This window comes from Jaculus jaculus, chromosome 1 (genome assembly GCF_020740685.1).
Source record: "Jaculus jaculus isolate mJacJac1 chromosome 1, mJacJac1.mat.Y.cur, whole genome shotgun sequence".
NCBI lineage: Eukaryota > Metazoa > Chordata > Mammalia > Rodentia > Dipodidae > Jaculus > Jaculus jaculus.
Window position 1 is genome coordinate 124,870,614 of NC_059102.1, and position 19,597 is coordinate 124,890,210.

General features: G+C 53.5%; 1 protein-coding gene across 20 annotated transcripts in view; it reads right to left on the reverse strand.

Moving 5' to 3' along the window:
* Window positions 1-138: 138 nt before the first annotated feature.
* Dnm1 (dynamin 1) overlaps window positions 139-19,597 on the reverse strand; it is a 64,824-nt gene continuing 45,365 nt past the window's right edge. For 2 of the 20 annotated variants that reach the window (XM_004671617.3, XM_045141956.1), the window contains exons 13-23: window positions 19,457-19,508; window positions 19,239-19,250; window positions 14,905-15,018; window positions 11,190-11,299; window positions 10,040-10,151; window positions 9,585-9,596; window positions 9,099-9,269; window positions 4,745-4,986; window positions 4,163-4,378; window positions 2,232-2,268; window positions 139-1,358 (exon numbers count right to left, since the gene is read on the reverse strand). In XM_004671617.3, the coding sequence (XP_004671674.1) occupies window positions 2,247-2,268; window positions 4,163-4,378; window positions 4,745-4,986; window positions 9,099-9,269; window positions 9,585-9,596; window positions 10,040-10,151; window positions 11,190-11,299; window positions 14,905-15,018; window positions 19,239-19,250; window positions 19,457-19,508 (1,063 nt within the window). In that variant the 3' untranslated portion in view covers window positions 139-1,358; window positions 2,232-2,246. Of the gene's footprint in view, window positions 1,362-2,231; window positions 2,269-3,269; window positions 3,272-4,162; window positions 4,382-4,744; window positions 4,987-9,098; window positions 9,270-9,584; window positions 9,597-10,039; window positions 10,152-11,189; window positions 11,300-14,904; window positions 15,019-19,238; window positions 19,251-19,456; window positions 19,509-19,597 lie in introns of all 20 variants that reach the window. The other 18 variants (XM_004671614.3, XM_004671613.3, XM_045141948.1 and 15 more) reach the window with 14 other exon arrangements.

The window sequence follows — 19,597 nt, forward strand, 5'->3', positions numbered from 1 at the left end:
GATGAGGATCTGCCAACTTCCAGGCGCCTCCCCCCCCAACTTGTTTTACTGCACCCTAGCAAGGGGCCTTTCCTTACCCAGTGCTCATACCTCCCCATTCCCCAAGTTCCACAGAGAACACAAGCCAGCAGAGAACACTTGGTTCCCCATTGTCCAGAACTGGGTTTTATTCTCAGTCAAGAGACACTGGTGGGGTCAGAGAACAGCGCAGCCGCCAGTGCAGCACCCCCCTGTTGTGGGGTGGGAGGATGGCCAAGGGGCTGGCTGTCCACAGGCTGAGAGGACAGGGAGGTTGACTGGAGGTGGCACACTGGAGAGATGTCAGGGTGACAGTGATCCCTTGTAGTTGGACCACATGGCTCCACAAGGACTACATGGTGGCTGATTTTCAACACTACAGGTGAGGCCATGTCAGCCATATATATGTATATATATATATATATGAATATTTATAGATATTTATAGAATGGGGCAGGAGCAGTATCACAGAGGGGCACAGATTTTCACCAACATCACATCTGGATGTGTCAGCTCACCACTACAACAGACTAGTCACAGATGAAGGGGATGCTTTGGGGCCAAGGTGGGGGGCACTGTCAAGTCACAGAACAGCTGTCCAGGCAGGCTTGATAAGGGAGGTCTCCGAGAAGTAGGAGGGATCTGGTTAGAGGTCGAAGGGGGGCCTGGGACTCTCAGGACGGGACGGACTTGCCTGACCCGATCGGCTGGCAGTTGGAGAGAAAGCCAAGAGAGAATGGGGGAGAGAAAAGGAAGGAGAGCTGGTAAGGCAAGAGCAGTCACCCCCAGCAGAGGCAGAGGGCATGATGCTGGTGTGGGGGAGGGCAAGGTTTCTGGAAAAGAGGAAGCAGAAAGCCAATGAATGGTAAAGGGAAGACAGAAGGGCGGTGCCAGAGGCAGCCAGGCCATAGGTAGCAGGTAGTCTAGGCAGAGCCAGGGTGGCCCTCTCCCATCACGCACACGAACCTCTCACACACCACCCAGGCAGTGCACCCACAGTTCCAGACACATGCCCAGCCCACTAGGGCCTCCCTCTCTGGTCACTCTTGTCTCCCATCCCACTGGCCCAGGGCCACCCTTAGCCTCAGGAAGCCCCATGTAACAGCCACAAGGCCGGAGGAAGAAGAGTGCTTGAACCAGGAGGGTGATGCTAAAATGGATGGCTGGAGGGAGCACTGGAGGCCCCTCGGGTGGTCAGAAAGCCCAGGAGTCCTCTGAGGGGACCCTAGGGAGGCTGGGAGGCAGGCAGCTGATGCCAGTGGCCACAGACTCATAAGTCTAAGAGGGGAGCCTCCGCTGGTCGGGGGGCTGCAGGTCGCGTAGGCGAGGCTGGGCCCTTCCTGCTGGGGAAAAGCAGAAGAGTGAGTCAGTGGCCGGGGAAGAGTGGCAGCAGTGGGATCACTGGGCGAATTCCATACCCAGCTAGGCAGTACTCATAGAAACCGACTTGCCCAGGTCAACAGACACTGGTGTCGCTGGATGAAAAGCACAGATCACTCCTGTGATCACCGGGTTAAGATGCAGGAGCCTGCAGACTGGCTGTGGTACTCAATGTGGGACTGTGGACACAGCCTTTAAACCACCTGATACCAAGGAGGTAGCAAGAGGAGGGCCCTGTATCCTTGCCTCACCTGGGATAGGTCGGGCTGACCGTGTCTAAAGCTCTTAAACTGCCAGAAAACAAAACAACTGTAGCTTCGGCTCAACTGATGTCCAATTGTCATGCCTGCTCCATGGCAGACTCTGTTCCTGGTGTCCCAGGTGGGGAGCTGGGGGCTCTGCCTCAGCAGCACTGCTCAGATTGGCAGATGGCTGTGGCACTCCCAAGTTGAAGTTCTAAGGTCCCTAGCCCCCTCAGTGGCCAGCCAACATACCCCTCCAAGCTGCCAGGCCCCACACCATGAACCATGAGCCTGGCTTCTCTGTTGGCTCCAGAGAACACCCACATCCACCAACTAGGGCAGAAAACCTGTCCCCCAAGCCCTCAGCTCAGCCAGGGAAGGCCTTGGGCAGTGGCGCTGAGTCCCGAGGCTCACTGAGATGGGAGGTGAGAGAGTCAGCTGGCAGAGGGCAGAGAGGAAAGAGGGAGTCTGAAGCTGTTGAAGGGAGAAGGAAGGGCCTGGCTCAGAGGTCCCAGGTTTGCCCTTGGTGGAGCTGGTGCAGCGAGGGGGCAGACACACCCTTCATGCAGCAGGCTCAGAGTGTATACCTACCGTGTCTGACACTCCTCAGGGGTCACTGATAGTGATTCTGAAAGACAGCACGAAATCAACAGGGCAGTTCACACTCACAGATGGGGGCCAGGCCTTGGGGCAAGGGACACACACACGCACACGTCCGGGCGTGCACACACATGCTGTGAGGCTGCAAGGCCCTGCATGCCCACGCTAACACACATGCTCACAAACACGCATCCGCCTCCCCTCCCCCACCTTCCAGTGCCCAGCACCCTCACTGGCTGGCGCGTGCAGCATGTATCTGGGGCATGCAGCCACTCGGCACACTGAAGCACACGCGTGGGCTGTCACAACACAAAAGCTTGCCTGCACATAGAAGGCCTTTGCACCAGCTCCCTGCACACACGTGCCTGGTGTGCTCAGAGGGTTACCACACTGCTCCTTTGGGGACAGAGCTTGCTTTCTAAGGATTCAGATGTCATTTCTCTGCCCCAGAGCCTTCCATGGCTCCTTACTACAGCATTGAGTCCCAACAAGCTGACAGTCACCCGTGGACTTTGTTTTTGTTTTGTTTTGTTTTGTTTTTCAAGGTAGGGTCTCACTCTAGCCCAGGCTGACCTGGAATTCACTATGGAGTCTCAGGGTGGCCTCGAACTCACGGCGATCCTCCTACCTCTGCCTCCCAAGTGCTGGGATTAAAGGCGTGCGCCACCACGTCCAGCAACCTGTGGACTTTGAAGATCCTCCAAACCTGCCTGATTTTGCAGCTACATTAGCTATTACTGCGCCATCCCTATGACCACCGTCTCCCCTGAGCTCACACTACTCTCAGAGAAATGAAAGTTATTTTGCAGAAGGGAAACTGAGGTCCTGGGAGGGAAGATGAATTGCCTTAAGGGCCAGGGTGAACGCTCTGGACTCCCAATCCTCCCAGTCTAGTGAGTGTTCTTCCACCATACTGTGCTACTTCATCACCGTCCCTTAGAGCAGGCTCATCCATACCTCATTTTGTTTATGGAACTTAGAGACTCCATCCCTACCCTCCAGCCATCTGGCAACCTAAGCGGATGCTACTGCTGATGGGTCCTTCCTCCAGAGATCATGGCCAGTGGAACCCAGGCAGACTGAGTGAGCTTTGAGAGAGGGTCAAAGATCAAGAAGGCAAAGCGGAGGGATGAAGTGGAATCCCTTTCCCTGGAAATCCATGGGAATGGGGTAGCCTTCACCTCCCTGTCCCACACCCACCCACCATGTGGGATCAGACCACCAGATAGACCATGGCTCCCAGATCCCTTCCCCAGTTGTTTGCAGTCCTATCCCCCATGCCTGAACCAAACTCTCACATTCACATCCGTGTGCACGCCCACACGCACATCACACACCTTGCTGGTCACACTATTATAGTCTGGCCTCTGATCCTGTGGGCCAGAGGCTGGACACCACCCTGGGACAGCTCAAGAGTCAGGCCTGGGACGTGGAAATGGGGCATCAAGATAGACTTGAACGTAATTGAAGAGACCCAAACGTTTCAGAGGATGTGGGGTCGGAGCCCTAGACATGAGGTAAGCTCACCAGGAGCTGGAAGGGGAGAGTTGAGAATGGAATGGAGGAGGGAGAGCCAGAAGGATTTAAGAATGCAATGTGTGGGAGGCCAGGAGAGAAAGTGGGTGGAAAAAAGAGGGAAGCGCCATGCAAGTGCTGGAAAGGGCATCTGAGATGAGCCCCACAAACCCCTCCCCAGAAACGACCACCTCCGGGACTCAGCGCCCCCTGAGGGGCAGGGCTGCCAGCTCTAGGCCGCAAATCCCAATCCCGTGGACCCCGCACCACCATCCCAGTGCCTGGGATGCAGAGAGGCAGCTCTGCCGCCAGGGCCGAGGCTCTAGAATCCGACCCCACCTGCCTCCCGATCACGCCCGCCCAGTCGGCCGGCGGCCTTTCCCGCCTCTCTTTCAGCCCCTACTCACCTGGGGACCCCAGGCGGAGCGCGGTTGGGGCGCGAGGGCACCTGGGGGGGTGGGCCAAAGGGGTCAGGGGAAGCCCCCGGCCTGGAGGGCACGGGGGGTGCTCCCCCCAGGGCGGACCCAGCAGGCGGAGGCCCAGGAGCAGGGCCCCGCGACCCGGGCCGGGCTGGGGGCACGGCGGGGGCTCGACGCTGCGGCGTGGGGCTGGACGTGGGCGATCTGCTGGCGACAAGGGGAAAGGAACAAGTCCACGGAGATGAGCCGTTCCGCCCCAGGCTGAGGCCCGCCTCTAGCCCCATGCCGGCCCCGCCCATGCACGCAAAGCCCCGCCCCCACCACGCCCGGAGGCGAGCGCCGGAGCCTAAGCCCCGCCCCCAGAGGCGTACGAGTCCGCGGTCCACCCGCCCCGCAGCCAGCGCTCCACGGCAAGCCCCGCCCCGCGTCAAGCCCCGCCCTTTCCTAAGCTCCACCCCTCGCTCCAGGTGGGAGCCCCGGGGACCCGGGCGCGCCACTGCCCGGTCCCGGCCCTCTTCCCGCGGGCCCCGGGCTGGGGGGCTTTGGGGCCGTGGGGGCCGGCCCTGGTACCTGCGTCCGGTTGGTACGCTCTGCACCTGCAGCCAGGAGTCGTCCACGGGCGGGGGCATGGGCGTGCTGACGGTGGTCGTGTTGATGTCGCCGATGATGCTGAGGGCCTCCTTGAGCGCGTGGTACATGCGCAGCATCTCGTCGCGCCGCTGAGCCTGCTCTGCCGATTCCTCCATCAGGGTGTTCTGGTCCCCGCACGAGTACAGGTTGGCCAGCAGTTCCGAGAAGATGAACTCCTTGGTCTGTGAGCGGGAAAAGAGGGCAGCGAGCTGGGACCCGACGCTCGGGCCAGCCTGACTCCGTGCGCAGAACTGGGAGCCAGTGCTGGTGTGTGTGTGTGTGTGTGTGTGTTGTGTGTGTGTGTGTGTGTGTGTGTGTGTGTGTGTGTGTGTGTACGGGGGTGGGGGGATTCCGACCTCGCGGCCATGTCCCCATGCCCTCAACTAATGCCCCTTTCTCAGATGGGGGACACCGATCCAGGATGGAAAATCACCTGGGATTTTTCTCCCATGATCTGGGAGTAGGCTGAGAGCCCTGCGCATCGCTAAGACAACTGCCTACTCAGCTTTCTGAGTCTTTTCGGGAACTTGTATGATTCAGTGGGCCGTTTCAAATGTTCTGAGCCCTTGAGAGAGGGAAATGAGACTGTGTAAGCAGTACTCTAACCAGGCTCTGAGACATTCATGGCTGCTGAAAAGTTTACAGCCTACATACACCCACTGCATGTGCGTATTATCCAAATATATATTGAGCGCCTGCCATTATGTTGCTACACTTAACAAACCTTCAATGTTATGGTTATCGTCCCCGTATTTTACACTTAAGGAAACAAAAAGGACAGTTAATCTGCTCAGAGCATACAGTGAACTTTTGGCAAAGTCAGGACTCATTTCTCTACCGGGCATGAAAAATAGTATGTAAAAAAAACCCAAATCTTGGGCTGGAGAGATGGCTTAGTGGTTAAGCGCTTGCCTGTGAAGGCTAAGGACTCCGGTTTGAGGCTTGATTTCCCCAGGTCCCACGTTAGCCAGATGCACAAGGGGGCGCACGCGTCTGGAGTTCATTTGCAGTGGCTGGAAGCCCTGGCGCGTCCATTCTGTATCTATCTGCTGCTTTCTCTTTCTCTCTCTCTCTCTCAAATAAATAAATAAAAATGTACCAAAAAAAATCAAATCTTAATATTTTTTAGATTGAGGGCTGGGGAGATAACTCAATGAATAAAGTGGTTGCCTTGTAAACATGAGGACCTAAATTCAATCCCCACAACTCAAGTAAAAAATCATGTGTGGTGGCACTCCTTTGTAATCCAATGCTGGAAAGGAAGAGACAGGTTGATCCTTGGGGCTCACTGGCCAGCCAGAGGTGCCTGCTTGGAGAATTGGCCAATAAAAGTTTTCTCAAAAGGGACTAGGGAGATGGTTTATTGGTTAAAGACATTTGCTTGGAAAGTCTACTGGCTTGGGGTTCAATTCCCCACCACCCACATAAACCAGATGCAAAAAAAGTGTTTATTTGCAGCAGCAAGAGGCCTTGGTATGTCGTCGCTCCTCCCCCCCCCCCCCCCCCCGCAACACAGATAAATAAAACCAAATTCGGACTGGAGAGATGGCTTAGTGATTAAGGCGCTTACCTGCAAAGCCAAAAGACCCAGGTTTAAGTCCCCAGTACCCATGTAAAGCCAGATGCACAAGGTGGCACATTTATCTGAAGTTCATTTACAGTGGCTGGAGGCCATGGCATGTCCATCCCCCCCCAATAAATAAAACAAAATAAAAGGTGGAAGGTGCCTGAGAGAGACGAACACAGTTCTTTTTCTATATTGGAGCTGGTTATGATTATGCACACCTATAATCTCAGCATTTAGGAAGCTGAGATGGAAGGTTCAGGAGTTCAAGCCCAGCCTGGGAAACAAAAACTGTCTCAATTTTTTTTTCTAGATTGATAACATGTTGAAAAATAATATTTTGGAACCTGCACACAATGTTTATGGTGGCATTATTTATAATCAGTGGAAACTGAGAGCTATCTAAATGTTCTTCAATAGTGGATAGAAAAGAGTAACATTATTTTGGGAGCCAGATATGGTAATGCAGACCTGTAATCCCAGTACTCAGACAGCTACTCAGAGACCAAGCAGATCAACTATAAATTGGAGGCCAGCCTGGTCTACACTGTATGTTCCAGGCTAACAAGACTCCATTCATAGCAAGATTTTTGTCTCAAAAAGTAATTAAAGTTGGGTGGTAGTGCACACCTTTAATCCCAGCACTCAGGAGACTGAGGTAGGATGATCACTGTGAGTTTGAAGCTATCCTGACTCTACATAGTGAATTCCAGGTCAGCCTGGGCTAGAGCAAGACCCTACCTGGAAAAAACAAACAAACAAACAAACAAAACCCCAAAATTAAATCACAATTATTAGTTTAGATTTCTTGGACTTCAAATAAAAGCTATTGCCAGGCATGGTGGCACACACCTTTAATCCCAGCACTTGTGAGGTAGAGGTAGGAGGACCACAGTGAGTTCAAGGCCACCCTGAGACTACAGAGTGAGTCCAGATCAGCCTGAGCTAGAGTGAGACCCTACCTCGAAAAATCAAAAACAATTAATGGGGGTGAAAAGGCCCAAGGTGAGGTCAGGGGAAGAGATTAAGCAAAGGAAAGGTGGAGAGAGAGCTAATCAAAATCTAAGAGGATATAAATAAATCATATGGAATCCTCCAGTTTTGGACAATGGAACACTCAGGAGCCATAGATTGTTGCTAGAAAATTTTCAGTGCCAGGATGGGATACCTTCCAGTGAGTTGTTGGCCAGGGAGGTCCCTGATGTCCCCAAAACATTATAGGCCATTGCCAAGGCCCTTGGTTTCCCACCAGGAATAGATGGTAAGACCATATTGCTAAAAACTCCACATACTTGGGCTGCAAGGCCACTGAGAAATCCTGCTGGAACTGAGCTGATAACCCATCCATGTAGACCAGCTGACAGAAAGCTGGAAGAAGCCATTCTGCAGTATGCAGTTCAATGGAAGAAAGAGACACTGCAAGCCTTATAATTGGCCAGCCAGGCCAAATGAGCCAATGGGTGCAATAGTGGCACATCTGTCATGGTGGAAACCAACTGCCCTCTAATTGGACTTGAGGCCTGCTCCATGGGAGGGAATATATCTCTGATACTGAAAACTTAAAACAGGGGTAGTTATGAGCCCTAGGGGTATAAAATCTGCTGATGTCTGGATAAATGTATATACTATGCTTATCAAACTGCCCAGTAAGCACTTCTCTTAATATTCATACCCTTATATTAATGCTACTCTCACTTTGGGTAGAGAATCTTCTCTTTTCAGGTGGCAGTGACCTTAGGACGACTCAGAAGGTATCATAGTGCTGGAAAGAAGTGACTGGAGTACTGAGTAACATCTCGATCGCACCTCCCAAGGCTCAGGGTCTAACGTGGAAGAGGTGGTGGAAAGAATGTAAGAGCCAAAGGAAGGGTAGGACTCCTTACAACGTGCTCCCTCCAGACATAAAATGCCCTGGATATCCATGATCTCACAGTGCCTGACACTACCTACACAAGACCGTCATAATGAGGAAAAGATCATGACATCAAAATAAAAGAGAGACTGACTGAGATGGGGAGGGGATATGATGGAGAATGGAATTTCAAAGGGGAAAGTGGGGGAGGGGAAGGGAGGGAATTACCATGGGATATATTTTATAATCATGGAAAATGTTAATAAAAATTTAAAAAAAAATTGAGAAAAAAAGAAAAACCAAAACCAAACAACAACAAGAAGAAAAACTAACAGATTTTTTTTTTTTTAATTTGTGGAGCTAGAGGCCAAATCCAGTGCCTTAAGCATGAGATTTACTACTAAACTCTGCCCCAGCCATCTTTTTGTTAACATGTGTATTCTGATGCATGTGTGTGGGAGGCGCATGTGCACATGTACATGTGGGCATGTGGAGGCCAGAAGTTGATACTGGATTTTGTGCCCAGTAGCTCTCCCCTTACTCTTTGAAACAGGGTCTCTCCCTAAACTTACATTTTACTAATTTGGCTTAGACTAGTTAGCCAGTAAGCCTCAGGGATTCCTTGTCTTGGCCTCCCCAGCACTGGGATTATAGGCCCACGACCCCACAATTGAAATTTGATGTGGGTGCCAGGTATTGGAACACATGTAGGTCCATCTTTTAACGTGATTACTAGAAAGGATAAAATTACAGGCTATTTCTGTTGGATAGCTCTGTTCTAGACCTGGCCCCCTCTGGACCTGTTGCGTTGGGGCCAGCCAATGTCTCTCCCTGGCCCTGCAGGACCATCTGCTCCCCCCCAATCCCAAGGCACATACATTGTTGATCATAAGGTGCATGATGGTCTTGGGCATGAGGTCCCGTACAGTCTTGTTGACAATGGCCATGTACGAGTCTACCAGGTTCCGGATAGTCTCCACTTGTCGCTCCAGCTGTGGGTCCATGGAGTGCATGAAACTGTCTGAGCCATTCTCTTCAGTCTCACTGGCCTGTCATTGGGAAAAGGAGGGTATCAATGTGGCCAGGCCTGGGCATCCAGACTCCAGGCACTGCCAGGGAGTTAGCCTCTGCAAGAATGCCACATGGAGCTCAGGGCTTGCTCTTTGCAGTGCCTCTCAGGCCCCCAGACCCCCTTAATTCAGCCTGGATTGGTCTCTGATGCTAGTACCTAGAATCTGCCCATTTCCGCATGCAGACATTAGAAAAGGACACCTCCACGTTCCCACTCCCTTGCTTGAACACCTAACCAGATCTGATGCCTGGCTGGAGGTGCCTGGCAGGAAGCAGGGCTGGGGCACACTTACTTTCTCCTTGTCCTGGACGCCCAAAGCCACGGAATCCACCACATCAGCACCGCCGCCATGGCATTGGGGAGCAGAGCCAAAGACACACAGAGAGGAAAAAGCAGGGACCGGGTGAATCTAGAGCACTGTGTCCCAGCCCTGGCACATAAAGACACCGCCACAGCAAAAGAGGGACCCAGGAGGCAGCAGCCACAAGAGCCTCCTGTATAGGAAGCTGTAAGAAATGACTGCCGTGACAGGGAAAGGGACACATAAAACTGGCACAGGAGAAGAATGGGAGAACCAGAGGGCTTAATTCTGGTCCCATCTGGGTCAGGTGGCAGGGGGTGTTTGTTTGCTCTTCATGAGTCAAATAAGGGCTTAGTACTGTGGCATGACTTGGCATCTCAAAGCATGGTGCCCCCAGACCCACTGGAACAAGTGGCTCACCCTCCCTGATCTGCCCCACTGCTCACCCCAACACGCTCAGGGTATACACCAGCTCTCAGAAAGGAGGCCTTCCAGCTGTCCACCTCCTCCTGGGTCTCACAGGCCAGTTCCAGCTGCCGATAATCCTTGTAGACATTCCTGCAAGATGGGGCAGGTAGGAGGAATGATAAGGCAAAGACTTGCTTTCCTCAGGGTTAAGGACATGAGTGGATTTGCAGGGTCATCATGCCTGGGGTCCAGCTCTGGCATTCTTGCCGACCCTAGACAAGTCCCTCCTTTTTTTGTTCTTTTCTTTTCCTTCCTTCCTCCCTCCATCCCTCCCTTCCTTCTTTCTTTTTCAAGGTGGGGTCTCACTCCAGCCCAGGCTGACCTGGAATTCACTATGCAGTCTCAGGGTGGCCTCGAACTCACAGCGAACTCGAACTCACTACCTATGCCTCCCTGCTGGGACTGAAGGCTTGCGCCACCATGCCCAGCAAGTCCTTCCTTTTCTAAGCCTCATTTTCTCCTTCAGGAGATAGGTTAGCAATGATTCCTGTCCCCTGTGGTTATTGGCAGGTTTCAGGCAGTGAGCAGTCCGGTGCTTAGAAAGGGACAGAAGCCATACATGGCAGCACATGCCTAGGACCCCAGAACTCGGAAAGCTGAGGCAGGAGACTTTCAAGTTTGAGACCATCCTGGGCTAGAGGGACAAAGGGAGGGGGAGGACACCTATAAGTCCATGAAAAAGCGTGGCAGCCCAACTACAGGCACCCTCCCTGGCTTTCTGAAGACTTCTCCAGTGACAGCTGTATGTAACCCATTTCTGAGTGGGACAGTGCCTCCAAGAACCAGCTTGGGACTGGATGGTGAGTGCTGGCACCCGCCCCAGTGGGGGAAACGGGCAACATAAGAAGGGGACTAGGTCTGACCATGACACTTTTCTTGTCCCCAGTGCCTGGCAGAGCATCCCACCCACAGCAGAGACTAGGTAAATGTCTGCGAAAAGGAGAAAAGGAGAGGAGGGATCTAGACATGTGCCTAACCCACAGTAGCAACTCTAAATAGCCAATGACTGGCTGGCTGTGAGCCTTGGGCAGGTCCTTCTCCTTCCTGGGTCTGTGTCATCAGTTTCTACACGGTAGGAGTTGTCTAGGGCTTTCGGGGTCTGGAATCCCAGCAAGGGCACACAGGCACCTTTGCTCTGTGTTGAAAAGGGCAAAAATATGCTTGCTCGACATGAAGCCCTTCTCCACATCCCGCAGCTTCAGGTTGTCCACCGACAGCATGTATTTCTTTTCTTTCTCCTGTGGGTAGGGGGAAGAGTGAGGGGTGAGGTCAGTACTGCCGCATCTGGATCCCCATAAGTGCTGCACGCTGGTGACCACTCAGGGCTGTGGACTCCCCGAGTAGCCCTGGCCTCTGGCCTCTCCCACTCTGCAGGTACCACCTGATAAAGCCCGGCCATGGAATCCCGGCCTGGCTGGGAAGCCTCAGCCTCGATAACCTTCGAGCCAATTCCAGCTTCCCTGCACAGATCCTAGAGCCCAGGAGGCTGGCAAGGAGGTGAGGCAAAGGGTGGTTCCTACATCCCACCCTAAGCAAGTCTTGGAGGAGAGCCAGGCCTGGCCCCAGGCAGGGATAGCTCATATGAGCCTCTCTCGTCCTGGCCTGGCCGCCTCTGACTTCATTTCCTGACTACACAGACAGGGAAGGGGGGCCACCAGCCCCCGAGGCTTCAAAGGGCCAGCTCTGCCCACCCCACCCCACCCCCAGCCACCCATGTGTTAGCAATCAGACACAACAGCACAAGCCTGGAGTCGGTGTGTGTGTGTGCAAACATACATGTGGTTGTGCGAGCCCAAGCGAACTTATCACCAGTTACTTATGTCTACTATAGAACATAGGTGTGTGTGCACGCATATATGGAGGTATCCAACAGGATCATGCATGTGTGTGTGTTTGTGTTTGTGTGTGTGATGGTGAATGTCTGTACATACTGTGGATATGTACTGAAGCTGTAATGCCTCCCCATGTGCACAACTGTGCCTGTGGGACCTGGACTGTGGGGACACATGCTTACCTACATACAGTTAAGCAGTGGGTAAGACATGTTGGTGTGTAGTTGTGTGGAAGGAATTATGTATATCTGTGGACAGACATGTTTCTATAGGCTCCGTGCCCCAGGGGACTGGTTCATAGAGTCTTGGGAGGCGAAGCCCAGATGGGGCTCTGGGAAGGAGGGAGGGGTTTCTGCTGCCTGTAACCCACTGGCCCACCTAACAGTGCACTGCAGGATCTGTGTGGGAAGGGTGGTCTGTGTGGGATTCAGGGCTGGGTCTGAACTTCCTTGAGGAGCTCAGGTGGGGGCTTGGGTTTAGGGGGATCTTGTTCCCCCACCCTGGCGTCGCCTCCACCTCCTCTGCACCCCACACTAGCCTGGCCCATGCAGCCACATAAAGCCCTCTTTATGCCAGGCGGGTGGCCGGGAGCCCCAGAGGGCGGCTGGGGGAGGAGAGGAGGAAGTTGCACACACGGCCAGGGAACATCTGGAACCGTTCGAGGGAGGCCCCGCCACCACCCGCCCTGCGCTTGGGGTTGGACACTAGGTAGGAGCGGCCTCCTCCCCCAGCCCTCCCTTCCTGCTGGCCGGCCCCCTCCCCAGGCCCCTCCTTCCCAACCCAGCTCCCGCTCACCCCTGCCACGTCAAAGGAGGCAGAAGGGGAGCAGGGAGCAGAGAGGGACGGCGGCTGGCCCGCTGGGGCTGGGGGACATAGGGGCTGGGGCCGGGGGACCTTGGATCTCCAGGGACGGGACTGAAGCGCTCACTGGATGGACAGACCGTGCTGCCTGGATGGACTAGAGGATACCTCCACTCCGTCTACCCAGTGTTTAGACTATCTGTTCAGGACTCCCAAATTGTACAGTAGTCTGCACATTGGTTAGGCTGGGCTGGGTTAGACCCTCGGCACCACCGCTGGAGAGCTACACCGACCCTGCTGCCGTTCCTGAACTGGAGCCTGGAGCTGGGGTGGGGGACTTGGGGGGTACAGGGTGGGCTGGGAGGTAGTGTAAAGTAATGGGGCTGCCACCCTGATGTGGGGTGTGTGTTGGGGGGGCATGATGGAGGAGGGCGGGGGGAAGGCAGAGGAGGAAGACTAAGAAGCTGGGGATCACTGGAGCTGAGGATGTGTGGACAGCTGCTGGTCTTTCCAGAGGGCCTTCCTCACCCCAGAGACCGGGGGGACAGGCAGCTGGGAGGAGGGGGCCGGATCCCTGCCTGAGTCCAGAGCACCCCCATGTCCCCTGCGATCCTAGTGCAAAAATCCACTCACATGCCTCACCACGCACCTCAATGCTCACATGGCCATGGCTCACATTTAGCACTCTGCACAAAGCAGCTCCAATGCTCACATCCATGTTCCAGGCACACACGTACATCACAAGCGCACATATGAGTGCACGCTCGCACACACACCCAGCACAGCCTCACAATGGGAAGCTCCCTTCCCCCACCTTACATCCCAAGCACACACATATTCTCAAATATCCCACACACCCTCCCTTCCGCAACCCACCCCCACAGTGATCCCCCAAGCACAGGCCGACAGACTGGGGTCCCCATGAGAACACATGCATTCACACCCAGCTGCTTGCACGACTCCCCACACATCTACCAGCTTTACACACGCGCGCAGGCACTCGCACATTGCACACACAGGTCCCTCCTCCCCACACACAGCAAAACTCGGATATGCATACAGATCTTGAAAAAGACCTCTTCCCAAGGATGAGGCTGGGGACCCCTCTCTGTTTTGCTCAACCCCTTCCCAGGGCCGCCAGGTGTGAGTCCTCAACCCCATCGTACTGTCCCACTGGCCCCATATAAGGACTCAGCTGTGGGAGCACCCATAGGCTCCCCAGGCCCATGAGGAGCACTAGGGGGCCTACCAGAGTGACAGGAGAGGAAGCCACCCCCCCCCAAGCCAAGCCCCACGCCACCTCACACTCCATCCTTTCCAGGGGCCCCTGGGCTCGGGGAGAGGCTAGGGTTGGGGTAATGAAATCCAGATGGCTTGGCACCCCCACTGGTGACGACAGAGGATCCCGCCCAAGGTGGGGAGGTGGGGCCCCTGCCCAAGGCAGACTTGGAGGAGTCAGGGACTGAAGAAGGGGCACGGAGACCCAAATTACAGTCCCCCACCCTAAGCCCTGCTCCCCTGTGGAGAGCACCCTGTCCTCCAGCAGCCCCCTCAGAAACAAGAGGGTCCCTTCCCCCACTCCTTAGCCAGCTGGAGTTCATTACCGCAACCCCCCCCCCCCCCGTTCTCTCTGGTCACCTCTGGAATCCAGATGTGGAAGCCAAATAGACTCGTTCTTAAAGGAGACCAGCAACAGGGGAAGGAAGTGGCAGGGGCCTCTGAGTGCCCTAGTGGGCAGGGTGGTGTCCTGGGGGTGGCCCTACAAGGCATTGTCACTCTTGATCCCTTGACCTAGAGGTACCCTGGGCAGCTGCCTCGGGTGGTGGAGGCTGAGGGGCCTGGGGTGTAGGGGTTAATCGGGTCTGGCAGCTGGACCTGTATGTGTCATGGGTCTGTGGGGGCCACAGAGGAGGCGGCACGCCCTGGAGTGAGAAAACAGGAAGGCCACTGGGCCGGCGTCAGCAGGGGTGCTGAGCACCCCTCCCTACCCACTCCAGGGTGCTTATCCCTGAGCCCCCAGGCCTTCCGAGGCACCTTCTCCTTCTAGCCTGGATGACTGGGTAGCTCCCTGATCCCTCATCTCACCTCCCATCAGGAATCTTTTCAAGCCCCTGTGGTGTGGTCAAGTTCTGCTCCAAGCCTGTGGCATGCTCTGCGCCTGCCTCCGGCCCCCAGCCCACCCCTCTGATGCCCAGTGTTGCTTTACTTACCTCGTCATCCTTGTACCAGGACAGGTTCTCAGCAGTCAGCACAAACCAGTACTCCTTGGAGCCTCCCTTCATGATGCCAATGTTGTTGATGGTCAGCCAGCCCTTCCGGATGACCTGAGGGGTGAGGGGACAGATTGGTGGGTATGGGCCAGGCTTCCTTGGGATGGATGTGATGGGCAAAGAGGCATTCAAAAGCCTACCCCCTCCCAATTCTCTGAGGCCTGACTGGCGAGGGAGGGTGGGGGCCAGACCTGCCCTGGTTTGAACCACAAGTAAAGAGTAGAAGTCAGACAAAGGCAGAGGTTGGTTCAGGATTAAAGGGCTTTCTCACAGCCATAGCTATCTGAGCAAAGGACTAGAGGCTCTGGTAGGGAGTGAGATTCCAATTGCTAAAAGTGTGCAAGCAGAATTTTGTAGCTCTTTGTGTATGACAGCACTGAGGCAGGATCTCACTCTAGCCCAAGGCTGACCTGGAATTCACTCTGTAGTCCTAGGCTGGCCTCAACTCACAGCAATCTTCCCACCTCTGCCTCCTGAGTGCTGAAATTCAAGGTGTGCTCCACCACGCCAGGCATAACAAGTGTCTTATAAGTGTTAGGACTAATCTATCCTGAAACTTATTTCTGTATTTTTTTAATTTTTAAACCTATTTATTTATTTATTTATTTGAGAGAGAGAGAGAGAGAGAGAGAGAGAGACAGAGAGAGACAGAGAGAGAGAGAGAGAGAGAAAGAGGCAGATAGAGAGAATGGGCATGCCTGGGGCCTCTAGCCAGTTGCAAACGAACTCCAGACACATGTGCCACCTTTTGCATCTGGCTTATGTGGGTACTGGGGAATTGAACCTGGGTCCTTAGGCTTCACATGCAAATACCTTAACTGCTAAGCCATCTCTCCAGCCCCTGAAACTTATTTCTAACCTCAAGTGTTTTGTAAATGCTTCTCTCCCCTTTTCCCCAATAAACATACCCTTCAGTATCAGCTCAAATTTACACTGTCCACTGTCCTCCCTGGCCCAAGGTAAATCAAAAACGCAGTAATGGGCTGGAGAGATGGCTTAGTGGTTAAGGTGTTTGCCTGCAAAACCAAAGGACCTTGGTTCGATCCCCCAGGACCCACGTAAGCCAGATGCACAAGGTGGTGCATGCATTTGGAGTTTGTTTGCAATGCCTGGAGGCCCTGATGCACCCATTCTCTCTCTCTCTCTCTGCCTCTTTCTGTCTCTCAAATAAACAAATAAAAGTTAAAAATTTTTTTTAAAAGCACGGTAATAATCTTTGGTGTTCCCCCCCCCCCCAAGGTAGGGTCTCACTCTAGCTCAGGCTGAACTGGAATTCACTATGGAGTCTCAGGATGGCCTTGAACTCACAGCGATCCTCCTACCTCTACCTCCCGAGTGCTGGAATTAAAGGCGTGTGCCACCATGCCTGGTTTTTCAGTAATGATCTTTGATCATTCTCTTACATTTTCTTCTGATGGAGACTGAAATTTATTTTTATTTTTTATTTGAGACAGAGAAAGAGAGAGAGAATGGGCGCACCAGGGTCTCTAGCCACTGCAAACAAACTCCAGGTGTATGTGCCACTTTGTGCATCTGGCTTACGTGGGACCTGGAGAATCAAACCTGGGTCCTTAGGTGTCGCAGACAAGTACCTTAACCACTAAACCATCTCTCCAGCCCCGAGGCTATAATTTTAAACAAATTCCAGATGCATGTACCACTTTGTGTGTCTGGCTTTTATGTTGGTAGGGAGGAATCAAACCAGGGCTGGGAAGCATTGCAAACAAGCACCTTTTAACTGCTGAACCATCTCCCTAACCAGAGACAGCAATTCTAATATACTTGTGTGTGTGTGTGTGTGTTGTGAGAGAGAGAGAGAGAGAGAGAGAGAGAGAGAGAGAGAGAGAGATACAGATAGAGGGAGAATAATCCACTGATGCAACTTTCCCTGCTGATGCATGGACTCTCCTGTGCCCCAGCACCTTGTGGCTTCATGACATGCTTGGCTATCAGAAAGTTGTCAGTAAGTACTTGTGGTGGCATGAATATTTTATGGTTCTAAGTCTCTGGAGTAGGAGGAAGGGGAAGAAATTGTCCAGGCCTCCTATTTCCTACAGAAAGTTAGAGTAACAAGCAAGAGTCCCTTTTCATAGTCTGTTTCAAGCCATTGCCACAGACCAGAGTCTGGACTGTCCCTAATCATCACCACAGATCAGAGCCTGTGGACACCACTCCAAGGGCAGGTCCTGCAATGTCCAGGTCCTGCAATGGTTCAGACTGAGGAGGACGGAGTGGTTCCTGTTACTACTCCCCCAGGCCCTGACCTCCCTGGCTACTTCTCTAAGTATGCAGAGAGACCCAAGGGGACATCAGGCTGGCAGCAAAGGCCTCAGTGTCCAGAGTTGCTTCTGAGGCTCTAGGAGTCTTTCTAGAGCTCTCTGACCTGCTCAGCCTTCTGGGAGCCTCAGTGAGAGCTCAAGCCATGCAGCCCACCAGCAGATGGGCTGAGCAGAGAGTAACACTGCCTGGCCCAGTTCACAGGGACAAAGGGGTCAGGCCCTGGGACTCCTGCCCTGCTGGTAGGATTCCTTTCAGTGTCTTGTCACCAACTTTGGATTTGAGTCCACTCTAGTCTTGGGATCTAGCTAGCAGATCTTGCTGTCCCGCCCCCTAGCTGATTTATGGCCTTTGTCCTATCCTTGGCTGCTTCCAGCTCTGAATTCTTGAATTCTTCCCAGCTCATCCAGAACCCCCTGTGGAGTCCCTGCCATGGAGACTCCCATCCTGCCTGGATCTCTCAGAGGCAAGGTGAGACCCTGCGTACAGGCTCAGGTCTCTAAGAGACAAGGGCAGTGGCAGGGTCCAGACTCCTCTCCAGGGGCCATCACAGCGTAGACACCTGGGAGCACTGGACGAATTGGGTCTTCCTTGGACATTGCATTTGCTTATGCCTCGATTCTCCTAAGCACCTACTATAGTTCTTTTTTTTTTTTTTTAGCAGAGAGTGAGCATGCCCACGTGAGAGGGAGAAACAGAGAGAGAATTGGCATGTTAGGGCCTCAGACACTGAAATAGAACTCCATAAGCTTGCGCCACCTAGTGGGCATGTGCGACCTTGCACTTGCCTCACCTTCGTGCATCTGGCTTATGTGGGATCTAGAGAGTCAAACAGGCAAGCGCCTTAACCACTAAGCCATCTCTCCAGCCTGCACCTACTACACATCTGTGGCTGAGGATTTAGTGAGAACCAAGACGGTCTCATCCCTCCCCTTATGAAGCCTCATCAACCATAGCCTCTGGAAACTATGAAAACAACCACAACAGAAACAGGATTGGAGAGACTGCTCAGTGGTTAAGGTTTTACTCATGTAAAATCAGATGCACAAAGTGAGCATGTGTCTGGGCTCTCTCTGTCTAATAAACAAATTTATTAAAAAAAAACACAAAGAAACTTCTGAGAGCCGGGCATGGTGGTGCATGCCTTTAATCCCAGCACTAGGAAGGCAGAGGGAGGAGGATCGCTGTGAGTTAGAGGCCACCCTGAGAATACAGAGTGAATTCCAGGTCAGCCTGGGCTAGAGTGAGACCCTACCTCAAAAAAAGAAAACAAAACACTAAGAGGCTGGAGAGATGGCTAAGCGGTTAAGGCGCTTGCCTGCAAAGCCTAAAGATCCAAGTTCAACTCCCTAGAACCCACGTAAGCCAGATGCGCAGAAGATGGCACACACATCTGGAGTTCATTTGCAGTGGCTAAGGTCCCAACGTGCCAATTCTCTCTCTCTCATAAATTAAAAATCAAAACAAAACACTGAGGACCCCAGTGTTCATGTGTACAACTGAGACTGAGGTAGTACATGGGCTACTGAGGACCGCCATTTCTGAAGATGACATCTGAAGGACGGAGTGGGACGTGAGGTGAGGAGGGACTTGTCTCTTTCTGGGCTTTTCATTCATCTCCCAGCTCTCCAGAGGAAGTGGTTGTCAGCTTATCCAAAAACACGTCTGTCTTATATCCACTCATTCAAACAGTTAACCCAAACATCTACCTGTCCATCCAATAGATGCTTACGGAACACCTACCTGGTGCCAGGCCTACCCACACCCACATGGCCCAGGTTTGCCTGAAGCAGGTGTTTGGCTCATGCACAGTAATGGCTGGTTTGATGGGACTGTGTGTGGCCAGGCCTTGTTCTGGCCTGTGAGCGGGTGTGGGACACTCGTGTGCTGGTATGCACGAGCAGCTCAAGCCAAAGAGCACCCTGAAGACTCCCCATCACCAATGGGCCCCTCCTCCCCTCACTGCACAAGTCAGGAGCCCCAGAACTGGTACTCACCAGAATCTCATCCTGCAAAGAGGTAACCATAGCAACCACGAGAAGCATCGAGGAGAGAGGAGAGAGTGTTACTGAGGCAGAGTGGAAGGCTTGTGGCTGGCAGAAGACAGGCTTTCTGGCCCCCGTGGGACCCTTCCCCTTGGGAAAGGGGGTTCTTAGAGCTGCGTGTCCATCCGGCACCCTCCATCCCTCGGGCTGGGGCACTGGGGCCCACTCACCTGGTTCCCTGAAGTCTTCTTCTTGTTCATCTGGTTGCTTCTCTGCTGAGCACTAGTAGGAGAGGGGAGGAATCTTAGAACTCCTCTCAAGTGATCCCACTCCACTGCCCACTGCTTGGGGGGCACAGTCCCCAGAAGGTT